This window comes from Hipposideros armiger, unplaced genomic scaffold, assembly GCF_001890085.2.
Source record: "Hipposideros armiger isolate ML-2016 unplaced genomic scaffold, ASM189008v1 scaffold_585, whole genome shotgun sequence".
Classification (NCBI taxonomy): Eukaryota; Metazoa; Chordata; class Mammalia; order Chiroptera; family Hipposideridae; genus Hipposideros; species Hipposideros armiger.
In genome coordinates this window covers 1,318,116-1,330,158 of record NW_017731935.1, presented here as the reverse complement: position 1 = coordinate 1,330,158, position 12,043 = coordinate 1,318,116, and the positions used below count along the sequence as shown (strand labels likewise).

At 52.5% G+C, this 12,043-nt stretch overlaps 1 protein-coding gene across 1 annotated transcript in view; it reads left to right on the top strand.

Annotated features, from left to right (window-relative positions):
* Nucleotides 1-12,043, top strand: part of PLEKHG4B (pleckstrin homology and RhoGEF domain containing G4B) — an 81,928-nt gene that overhangs the window by 55,977 nt on the left and 13,908 nt on the right. Inside the window, exons 7-13 of the mRNA XM_019624356.1 lie at nt 3,022-3,115; nt 5,869-5,955; nt 7,823-7,939; nt 8,277-8,375; nt 9,509-9,651; nt 10,108-10,246; nt 10,542-10,618. Of these exons, the coding sequence (XP_019479901.1) occupies nt 3,022-3,115; nt 5,869-5,955; nt 7,823-7,939; nt 8,277-8,375; nt 9,509-9,651; nt 10,108-10,246; nt 10,542-10,618 (756 nt within the window). The remainder of the gene's footprint in view (nt 1-3,021; nt 3,116-5,868; nt 5,956-7,822; nt 7,940-8,276; nt 8,376-9,508; nt 9,652-10,107; nt 10,247-10,541; nt 10,619-12,043) is intronic.

Genomic DNA, 12,043 nt, shown 5'->3' with positions numbered 1-12,043 from the left:
AGCGTAGGGCAAGGTGGGGACCTGGAGGAGCGTCTGCATCCTTGAGTTGTCACGTCACCTCGGGGCAGTCGGGGGCAGGAGTGCCACCGCCAGGGGCCCTCAGGATGGCCAGCAGGCATGGTGGGCTGTGGACACTGTGCTCTCCCCTCCCTGGTCTCCCCACGACCAACCAGCTCCCAGTCATGGGCCGGCGGGGGACGAGGCGGGGAACCATGATGGCCCAGCTAGTCCAGGCTGCAGGGCTGGGGCAGTGTCAGCACGTCCAGGGCAAGGCAAGTGCACACTGGGGAGCCAGCTCACCAGATCCCTGGTGGTAGCAGCCAGAGCGTGGCTAACTCAGGACACCCCAAGTTGAAAGGGCTGCCCTGCTCGTGTCCTCTGTCCTGTGGGACGTCCTGTGGGATCCCTCCTGCAACTTCTCTGTTCTGTGGCATCTCCTGTCTATTCTGTGTGTGTGTGGGGGGGGTGCGGGGGGTTCTGTTCTGTGTCCTGCGGGACCTCCTCTCTGTCCTGTGGGGCCTGCTGTTCCCCACACTCTTAAGTTTTCCTCTTTCCTTTTTTGTTGCTTGGAGCAGAATGCCCTCAGCCCTTTCCAGAGAAAGAGGTGGTGGGATGACAGCGTGTGAAACCTAGCACATCCACAATGGCTTTTTCTACCTTCTCATATTACGGTAGCTTCAATGTCCTCCCGAGGTCCGAGGCGCCGTGTCACGTGGCTCAGCCTCACGTGTTGCAGCGCAGGACTCCTTGTCCCGTCTGCTGTTGACGTTGGTCTGGGCCCTCTGTTTCCACACTGGACGCCTGTCTACCTCTGGTCTCCTCGGGGCACTTTGTCCGGCGACCACAGGTCGGGGGCTGCTCCTTAGGCCCCGGGACCTCCTGTTTGCCTGTGGAGAGCTCTCCCGTCTCCTAGAATCCCATACTTCCCACTCGTTCACTCAGCTTCTCTCTTGTTGTCTTCCATACGGCCGCCTTTTTGTTCTACTTTCAGTGTGATTTCCTCACCTTTATCTTCTTTGTCCATCTGAGTGTTTTTGCTTCTGCTCTGTCTGTCATTTCCCTGGCGTTTGTTTGTTTTCTGCACGCCCCTTCTTGGCGGTCGGTGCCCACCCTGCCTCTGCCTGGCCTCGCTGCCTGCTCAGCACCCCCCACTGGGCCCTCCCACCCCGTGCCTTACAGGGGTTTGCTGATGAAGCATTAGCAGTTTCAGGAGGGAGCAAAAGTGGATGTGTCTTAACCTGCCTTCATCACCTAAAACTAGATACACTTCAACCTAAAAGTGGGACCATCCTACAAATAAAGTTTAATGTGTTTTAACCTGAGAAATGCATGAACACTATGGGAGAATTAGAAAAGAAATAGGGTTTTATAGGAGTGAGCTCGGCTGCACTCGGCTGCCTGGGACCTGCTGTGTGCGGGGCTGTTGGCCTCCTGTGTCTGCAGGGACACGTCCTGCCAGCCGGGCTCTGCCTGCTTTAACTGTTGTGAATGTCACTATGCTACCTCTTCCACACTTTGTGACCGTTCACTCTGGACAAATTCCCCGGCTCAGGAGGGCTGGGTCCGAGCTTGTGTTTCTGAGGTTTCCACACATTTGCTGCGTGGCCCCAGTCAGCCGCCTTGGAGAAGGGCTTCCCCACCTGATGGTGAGGTTCATTGTGTCACCCATGTTTGTGTCTGGGCTTTTAAGCCGCAGTTGAACTTCTTTTCATACATTATAGGTTATTTTTATTTATTCTCTAATAAGTTGCTTATTTTTTTGCACTTGGCAAGTTTCTCTGCTGTTTGTAATAGTTTCACTATATCATGCCTACTAACCCTTGGTTATGTCACAAATATTTTCTCTGGTTTGTAATTTGTCCTTTGACTTTGCTCATGATTTAAAGGTTACAGAGCGACGGATATATTCCATCATAAGACTTTGTTCACCTTAAATATTCAAACCAACTAGAATTTCTCTTTTTCACGAAGCCAGAGTGGCTTCCTGGCCCCCCACCGGCAGCTATGGGCTCGCCAGGGCTTGCTTGTGAAAATCTCACCGTGACGTCTTTCCGCATGACTGTGTGCACAGTGTGCCCCGACCTCTGTCCTCCGCCCGCCATCCAGGATCATTAAGTCTGATCCTCGTGGTCGCAGACGCAGCCGATGGTTGTGTGTTTAGTAATAAGCCCGTCTACTTGGCATCAACACCCAGGGTCCCTGGCATTGGTCATGAAAATGAAGCGTTCCCCCCGCCATGTTCACGTGAACCAAGTGAGGTCGCCACAAGGATTTGTCTCTGAAATAAGAGCCTGGACTCGTCACACGGTGAGGGTGCAGGCAGGGCCACCATCGGTGTCCAGGCACCACCAGCCTGAATAATATTCCTGGGGTATGTTTAGCATAGTGACAAGTTTCAAAACTGAGAGTTCTGGGTCTGTTTTTCAAGGATCTTCATTTCCTTTTCCAAACAGTGAACATAGTTACAAACCTGAGCCCTCACTGCTGCGTGGTTCCTGCGATGCGTCCGAGGGGCACACAGTACTAGTGGCAGGACGAGGAGCTATGGCCGCAGCAAGGAGCCCCTCCAGCCCTGGGCTGCGTCCCACGCCTCCCCCTGTCCTCCAGTCTTACACCCGGACTCCTCAGACGTCTAACAGTGAAACCTTATCCTGTGCAGATCAAACCNAAGGCCCCCTGGGCCAGAAGACCACACTGACCTCAGCGTGCCGCGGACGGACAGGCTAGAGTGGTGGTCGGCCACAGTGTGAGCCTTCGGCAGGTCCCCTTGCCTGGAGGTGTGGTCGGACTCCACCGGTCCGTCACGCTGAGGCCTGACGGCCTGCCTCCAGCTGATGTGCAGCTGGGTTCCAGTGGAGAGGGTAGTTGGGGAGCGGGAGGTGATGTGTATAAAGTCAAGACCCCCGAGCTCTAGAGCCAGGAGGATGTGGTGAGGGCATCTCGGAGATGTGGGGAGATGGAGAAGTCAGCCTGCAGAGGCAGAAGTTAACCTGCAGCAGTTAACAACATGTCTCTCTCCAGGAAGGAGGTGCAGGACCTGGGGCTGGTCATCCTGGTGGACGCACGCGAGAGTCCAGCTGCCCCTGCCCTCTCCCAGGCCCTGACAGCTCTGCAGGTGAGTTGTGGTCACTCCCGTCCTAGACACCTGAACATCGCAGGCCGTGTGGGCTGTGAGCACAGAGCCCTCTTGGAGGGAGTGTCCCATCCCCTGGCCATCACTGCAAACCTTTGTGGCAGAGCCCCACCCAGCATCAGCCTGTGCAGGCGTTCCGGCCTCATGTTCTGTCTTAGCGGGAATGGCACTGACCCCTTCCCCTCCTAGCGTGTGCCTGTCAAACATCTGACTAAATCAGTGCAGGGGGCTTGCAGGGGCAGCCGCCGCCCACTGTGGGGATGAGGGCCCTGGACTTCTGAGAGGCCTCTGGGATGGTTTCAAGGGAGGTTGTCTGGCAGGTTCATGGTCCCCTCCAGGGAGACCCCATCCTGGATTCCAGGTCATGAGTAAAATTCAGAGGAAACTGGGGAGTCCCTGGAACTGGGCCCAAACCAGAAGGATGCCTGAGAACGTCAGCCTGCCTCAGACGTGTGTCCACAGGGCCCGTGTGTGCTGAGCGCTATGCTGGGGTCTGGGTGTTGGCTGTGAGATGTTGCCGGTACCAGCTTGAGCCGCCTGTGGTTCTCGCCGTGCTGTTATGTGCATGTCGTGTGTGGGATCAGGAACAGAGCAAGGCCAGCTTGACCAGCCGGACACTGAAGCCAGAGGGCTGCTGCGACTTTTGACCCTTTGTCATCCAATGAAAACTCAGAAATGAAGTGCCCAGCCTCGAAAGGAGTGAGCCCTTCATGGGAAGTCCACAGGCCCAGCAGCAGCGCTTCCAGCCGTGGGTGAGGCCCAGGCAGGCCCACCAGTGGCTTGGAGCTGTTCACCACCTGAGTGGACAGTCAACCCAGGACCATTTACCGTTTTCCTGTAAGAACAGCCTTCCCTAACCTTTCTTTTTGTTCAGACTCCCCTTAAATCCTGTGCCAGGCCAGTCTCACAGGGGACACTAAGCCCCAAGCAAGATGGTCCCGCCCCACCGCACATCCCCAAGGGACAAGCCGGGAACTTTAACTTGTTATGTTAGGCGAATCATCTGAGGAGCTTCCCACTGGTTTATGCAGGGAAGTCCATTTCTGTGTGACAATGCCACAGAGCAGCACCCTGACTGCCTGAGGCCCATGACCTGGCACAGGCCCCACCTGGCTGCCCCGGCTGTGGGAGCGGCAGCAAGAACTCTGGTCCAAGTGAGAGGAATTCACAGGAGCTGAAATGTGAGGGTCGTGTTTCCATTTTCAATTCCATTTCTGAGCAATATACAAAAGTAGTCATATTGCTTCATAGAGAGCAAAAATATGTAACTCCATTTCATAAATACCTGAAGTAGCTATCCTTAAATTCATTCCATTATTAAAGGTCAAGTGTAATAATAAGCTTTCCATTTTGAAAACGAAATAATTTTTCTTCCCTTTTGTGGAAGAAAATCCTAAGAATTTGCTCATCCTTAACCCACCCACAACACATAACTATTACACACTAATATGGGTAATTGTCATAAAGCATGAACTCTCTTCTCACGTATCTGAGAATTAATACTAATTTTCTTTGCAACAGAACAAATCCTAATAGTAAAAATTCACTCAAATAGGAATATATGAGAAATATAAAACAGTTTGCAGAACAATATGTTTAATGCATGATAACTCAACACTTTAGCTAAACTGAGTGAGGGGAGTAGAATACGGCTCAATAATAGGAAAACAAGAGTGGGTTTTTCCTTTGGGTTTTCCTCTGGTTTATTCATTTAGCAGATATTTATGAAATGTCATACATGAGAAGTCACTTAATTATAGCATAAAAGCAATGTGTAACCAATGACCATGGCTGTTCCCCAATAAAATTTAAAAAAAACCCAAACCTCAATAATAAGAAACAACCCGATAAAATATGGGCAGGAGATTTGAACACACTTCACCAAAGAAGATGCATGAATGGCAAATAAGCACATGAAAATATGTTCAACATCATTTAGTCATTGGAGAAATGCACCTTAAAGCCAAGATGAGATCACACAGAGATGTGACAGTCCAAGTGTGTGGGATCACTGCTGGATGTGCGAAACGGAGCAGCCAGTCGGAATGCAGATTGGCTGTTTCTGCAGAAGCTAAATGCACTTCTAGGACCCACCTTTCCCACTGCTGGATATTCACCCTAGAGAAATGAAAACTTACATTCACACAGTGTTTATAGTGGCTTTAATTATGATTGCCAGAATCCTGAAGCAACCCGTGTCCTTCGACGGGTGAGCAGGTGACACACAGGCACGTGCATGCAGCGGAATCCAGTCAGGGTGAAGAGGGGTGAACTGACCTTCACACCGTGGATGACTTTCAGAGGCTCCATGCTGCGTGAGGGCTGCCAGCACGGAGTCCGTTCACACCGTGTCTGGGAGGCACGTTTGTCAAGACAGAAAGAGAGCAGTGGCTGCCAGGGGCTGGGGATTTGACTACGAAGGAGCATGAGGAAATTTGGGAGGGTGCCCAACTGTCTTATATCTTGATTGTGGTGATGGTGACATGACTACAAGTTATACCGAAATCTAGAGAACTGCGCACTAAAAAGGCTGTATTTCATTATACTACATTACAACCAAAATACCTGATTACATTTAAAATTCTTAAGGGCAAGAATTTACATTCAGAGTAAAGGCCACTGTATTGTACCTATTCTAGTTACTTTGGGAAGTAGCTCCAGTCAGAATCAGACACTTCCATTAATGACGTTAGGAATTAGAAAGACAACTAATATCCCTTTCCCACTTTTTTCAGAGCACATCTCCCCCCGCCATTCACAGTGTTTTGCTCTTGGTGGATAAAGAATCAGCACTCAGGCCTGACAAGGACCCAGTGATTCAGGTAATAGCCAACCCTCAGCATCAGGGGTGGCTCTGCGTATGCCCAGAACTGAGTGTCAGGGCGCCAGAGGAGGTGGAACGTGGAAAGAGTTTATGGACGTTCTGGTCTCACCCACAAAGGAGCCTGGAGCCCTGTCTCTGACCCTCCGTTCTGGCAGGAGCGTGCAGCGAGAGGTCAGAACGCCGGAGGTCTGGTCTGTCTCCACACCAGTTGCTCTTTCCTTCCCTTTCTCTTTAATCTGAAAGTGTCTTTACTTTGTCTTCATTCAGTACATTTTTGCTGCATGTAGAGTTCTGGCTCGACTGTGTGTGTGTCTGTGTGTGTGTGTGTATGTGTGTGTGTGTGTGTGTACGCGTGTGTGTTTTCCCAGCTCTTCAAAGATGTTGTTCTGTTGTTGCCTCCATAGTTTCTGATGAAAAGTTCACAGTAGTTAAAGTGATTGTACACCTGTAGGAAATGCAGCATGTTTCTCTGACTGCTTTCCAGATTCCTCTTCCTTCTCAGCAAATCTGTAATGCGACTAGGCATGGTTTCTTCATAATCTATCCTGTTAGGTATTGCTGAACTTGAATTTTAAAATTTACATCTATCACCAAATTTAGAAAGTTTCCAGTCATTATTTCCTGAGATGTTTTTCTCTGCCTCTTTATTTCTTTCTAGGATTTCACTTACACATATTGACATCATCTCATTGGTCTTTGAGAATATTTTTTTTAAAATACTTTTCCTTTTCCTTTCTCAGATCAGATTGTTTCTGTTGCTCTATCTTCAAAGTCACTGACTCCATACGTTCATTTCCGTTCACCTCTTAAGCCCATTCAGTGAATTTTTTAGTTCACATATTGTGTTTCTTAGCTATAAAATTTCCAGTGGGTTTTAAATACATTTTTATATCTCTGCTGAGATTTCCTGTCCTCTCATTAATGGCAAACATTTTTCCTTTACATCATCGAGCACAGTTACAGTAGCTGTTTTAAAATGCTTGTCTAATCAGTCCAACTTCCGCGTCTTCTCTGTCCGGGTTCACCTCTGTTGATTGTCTTTTCCCTGGAGAACGCGTCGTATTTTCCTGATTCTTTATGTGTCACGTAATTCTGGATTGTCTTATGGACGTTGTGAATATCCTGCTTTCGAGACTCTGGGTTCTGTGATAAGCTTCACAGTGATGTTTCAGCATGAATTCAGCATGTTGAGACTCACAGCGAACCCTCCCCTGCGTGGGTCCAGTTCAGTTCTTTTGCCTCCAGCTGCTCAGAGTCCTCCTGGTGCGCACGTGGCATGGCCTCCAAGGTCACACCAGGAGCTCCCTTCCCTGTTTTCTCCCTGTGGGACTTGAGCTTCACTTGCCACCCTGGCTCTGTCCGCTGGTTCTTCAGGCCTGAGAGATGCCCGTTTCCTCTCAGCTTCAGCCACTCCAGTCAGTCGGCAGCCTGCCTTCAAGCCAAAGCCAGAAAAACAGATGCTCACGCCACGCGGGTCCCTTCCTCCGTTTCAGTTGCCTTCACAGGAAGCCCGGCTTTGCTCCCCCTGCAGAGCCTTCACATGGGGGTTGTCACACTTTGCTCGAGTTTACGGTTTTGTCTGAGAAGGGCTGACTCCACCGTACCAGGGGTCGTGCCTCTTTTCCCTTCTCCCCGATCGTCCAGCCCTGGCTTCGTTCCCAGTGTACCCCATTTTTTTGTCTTTCCTTAATTGGGGCCTTTCCTTCATTTCTCTTTGCTGCCCTCTCCTGTCACTTCTTCTCACCTCATTCCTGTGTCCAACCACACACAGTCCACTAATGCCACCAGCGAGGCAGCACAGCTGAAGCCAGCAGCGGCAGTTCCCGGAACGAGCCGTTACAGCAGTCTTGCCCTGTCCTTGGCAGTGTGAGGTGGTGGGTTCCCTGAAGGCCCTGCACAAGCTTGTCGACAGCTCCCAGCTGACTGCAGAGCTCGAAGGCTCCTTCCGCTACAGCCACAGTGACTGGATCTGCCTCCGCAGGGTAAGGGGTCGCTCACAGCAGCGGCAAGTGCCACTGTCACCTGGGACTCCTTATGGACATTTCTACTCCAGTCTGAAGGGCATCCCCACCCCGAGCCTCATGCCATTCACAGCCACCATTTGCAGTCTGTTTCTGATAACCGCGCTGCCCAGGCTTGAGAGTGCCCCTGAAACCCAGCCTGAGGCGGGTAGGGTGGTGCTTCTGCAGACATTCTGAGGCCCCTGGGTGACACCACGGCAGACAGGCTGACTGCCTGAGACCGGTTTACATGTGGGGACTCACAGCTGCTCACGTCGGCATCTAACAGTGTGTCTTTATCATGTCGTCCTCTTGACAGAAACTGGAGACCTTCACCGCAAACTGCCAGCATGCCATTGGTTTCCTCCAAACTTCCGTCCACTCCCTGAACGCCCACAGGCCCCTCAGCACAGCTCAGGTGGGTCCTCAGCATTTTATTTATTTATTTTTTAAAGATTTTATTGGGTAATTGGGGGAGGGGAACAGTGTTGGGGAATTGGGGAAGGGGACCAGCCAAGTTGTTGTTCTTCAGTCTTCGTTGTAGAGGGCGCCAGTTGCCATCTGGCTTCCTGTCAGCAGCTCGTGGCCTCTAAGCTCAAGGTGCTGTGTTCAATCTTAGTTGCGGGCGGGCGTAGCCACCATCCCATGTGGGAGTCGAACCGGCAACCTTGTTTTTTAGGAGCGCTCTATCCACTGAGCCATCTGGGCGGCAGCTCAGCTCAAGGTGCCGAGTTCAGTCTTAGTTGCGGGTGGGCGTAGCCCAGCATCGAACAGGCAGTCTTGTTAGGAGAACATGCTCTCACCAGCTGGGCCATCCTGCCACCTGTTGGCAGCTCAGCGACAGCTCAGCTCCAGCGCAGTGTCACTGGCCCATGTGGGAATCGAACCAGCAACCCTGTTGTTCAGAGCTTGTGCTCTTAAGCCAACTCTTAACCAACTGAGCCACTTGGCTGGCCCTCAGCATTTTATTTTGACAGGTAGGTGGGAACATACGGGTTTAGCCAAGACTTAAAAATAAATACTTGGTTGCGCCTCTTCCCTAGCAGAGATTCCCAAAGCCCTGTGGCTTATAAATCCCTTCCAGTTGGCACACACGCGACTTCCAAAGGAGCACTTCCTCCCCCTCATGACGAAAAAAACCCCAGCCTAGAAGAGAGACAGACAGCCAAGTTTGATGCTGTGCCCACGAGGTGTGAGTGATGCCAGGAGTGAGCAGTTCATACAATACAGAGACAGACTGGCTGGCGGGACTGCGACAGCATGGAGACGCCTGTGGGTGCCCAGGGTGTGCGGTGTCCAAACACTGGTTCTCCCGCTGCCGAGTTTTTAGCTTTCCTCTGTTCCTGCTCTCGAGTTTCAACCTCAGACTCCCCTCTCTGGGCTGAAGCATCTGAAAGTCCACTACCTCCCCTCCCCTAGGACCTCGTGTCAGGTGTGGACACCCCTCCTGGTGACTGCAGGGTCTGATCACACCTATCATTCCTGCTCAGCGTTAGACCTGGAGGGCACGCCTGGAGGAGGGTTCTGGGCACTGTCCTCTCACCCCCACAGGAGGTCGCAGAGTTAATCAGACAACACAAGGCCCTGATGACACGCGTCCTGGAGGACCCGCTGCTGGTCACCCTGCGCCTGGACGGTGGCACTGTGCTGGCGCGGCTGAGGAGGGAGGAGCATGGAACCAGCGAGGATGGCAGGTGAGTGTCACACCGGGGCTGTGCTGTGGTGAGCGAAGCCTGTCTCGGGCACAGGCAGCGGCTCCAAGGCCCCCGCCCCCCACCCCTCTGGTGGACATGCTGGGCTGGACCAGAGCTCGTCTCCTTCGAGGACTCGAAGGAAAAACTAGCCGAGTCCTCGAGTGCTCGAGTGGAAGTCAGAACTCACCACAGTGGGACTCAGCAGTAAGAGGTCCCTCTGTCCTGGAGTGCTGCGTCACTTCTGACACCTGTGGCCGGCGGGTGTCACTGTTACGGGCAGGTTTCTTTGCTGACCATGGGCTTCATTGTCGCCCCATTTCTGTCAGATGTGAAGAACCCAAAAAGTACAGTTGTATTTTTTAACTAGGTTGTCACCAACAGCATGTTCCTAGGGGACAGCCTGGGAACAGACCAGTGATCATGACGCAACAGCTGACAGCTGCCTTCTCTTTCCAGAGACTCCATTGAAGCTGCCTCCCGGTTGTATAACCAAGTGGACGAAGAGGTGCACAGGCTGGTCCTCACCTCCAACAGGTGTCTGCAGGAGCTGGAGACCCTACGGGAGCTGAGGACACTTCAGGAGGGAGGCGATCAGGTCAGGGGCCGTGGGGGAGGCGGCCGGGTCAGTGCTCCAGTCAGAGGAGTCAAAAAAGAAAAATATTTTAAAACTCTGACCCCTGAAATAAGCAGTGTTAACAGTATGTTACAACACAGATTTTTCACCATATATGTGCCTACAAGTGCTTTTCAAAAGCATGTACAGTTATGTGCCGCTTAACAGAAGGGACACGTTCTGACAAACGCATGGTCAGGTGATTTTGTCGTTGTGCAAACATCACTGGCACGTACACACACCTGACGGCCCAGCCCACTGCACACCTGAGCTACAGGCCTGTGCAGCGCGTCACCGCACAAAACATGGCGGGACTAAACCCAGCACAGGAGAAAAGGACGCGCTCACGAGACGGTGAGGCTGCTGCTGGCATAACCCGCACAGGGCGTCACAGCAAACTTCTCTCGGTGGAGAGTGCTCTGTAGTTAGGATAAAAAGCACAGTGAACACACACGCCAGTAACGCAGTCGTGTACTGCCATCGTCAAGCTGCGCGCACTGCACGCCACTGTATGTGCTGTTCCTTTATGCGACTGGCAGCACAGCAGGTTTGTGTCACCGCAAACACGTGAGGAGTGCGGTGAGCTAAGACGTGACCACGGCTGCGATGTCACTAGGCAACAGGATTTTTCAGCTCCGTTGTAACCGTGTGCGACCACCATCATATATGTGGTCCGTCACTGACCAAAACGTAGCTATATGGTACATGACTGTACATAATTTTAAGTAAAATCCTTTTTATTTTATCAACTACTATTTCTGTGCGTGAATAAGCATGAAGACAGAAGCCCGTGCGGCCAGAAGCGTAGGGCAAGGTGGGGACCTGGAGGAGCGTCTGCATCCTTGAGTTGTCACGTCACCTCGGGGCAGTCGGGGGCAGGAGTGCCACCGCCAGGGGCCCTCAGGATGGCCAGCAGGCATGGTGGGCTGTGGACACTGTGCTCTCCCCTCCCTGGTCTCCCCACGACCAACCAGCTCCCAGTCATGGGCCGGCGGGGGACGAGGCGGGGAACCATGATGGCCCAGCTAGTCCAGGCTGCAGGGCTGGGGCAGTGTCAGCACGTCCAGGGCAAGGCAAGTGCACACTGGGGAGCCAGCTCACCAGATCCCTGGTGGTAGCAGCCAGAGCGTGGCTAACTCAGGACACCCCAAGTTGAAAGGGCTGCCCTGCTCGTGTCCTCTGTCCTGTGGGACGTCCTGTGGGATCCCTCCTGCAACTTCTCTGTTCTGTGGCATCTCCTGTCTATTCTGTGTGTGTGTGGGGGGGGTGCGGGGGGTTCTGTTCTGTGTCCTGCGGGACCTCCTCTCTGTCCTGTGGGGCCTGCTGTTCCCCACACTCTAAGTTTTCCTCTTTACTTTTTTGTTGCTTGGAGCAGAATGCCCTCAGCCCTTTCCAGAGAAAGGGGTGGTGAGATGACAGCGTGTGAAACCTAGCACATCCACAATGGCTTTTTCCACCTTCTCATATTACGGTAGCTTCAATGTCCTCCCGAGGTCCGAGGCGCCGTGTCACGTGGCTCAGCCTCACGTGTTGCAGCGCAGGACTCCTTGTCCCGTCTGCTGTTGACGTTGGTCTGGGCCCTCTGTTTCCACACTGGACGCCTGTCTACCTCTGGTCTCCTCGGGGCACTTTGTCCGGCGACCACAGGTCGGGGGCTGCTCCTTAGGCCCCGGGACCTCCTGTTTGCCTGTGGAGAGCTCTCCCGTCTCCTAGAATCCCATACTTCCCACTCGTTCACTCAGCTTCTCTCTTGTTGTCTTCCATACGGCCGCCTTTTTG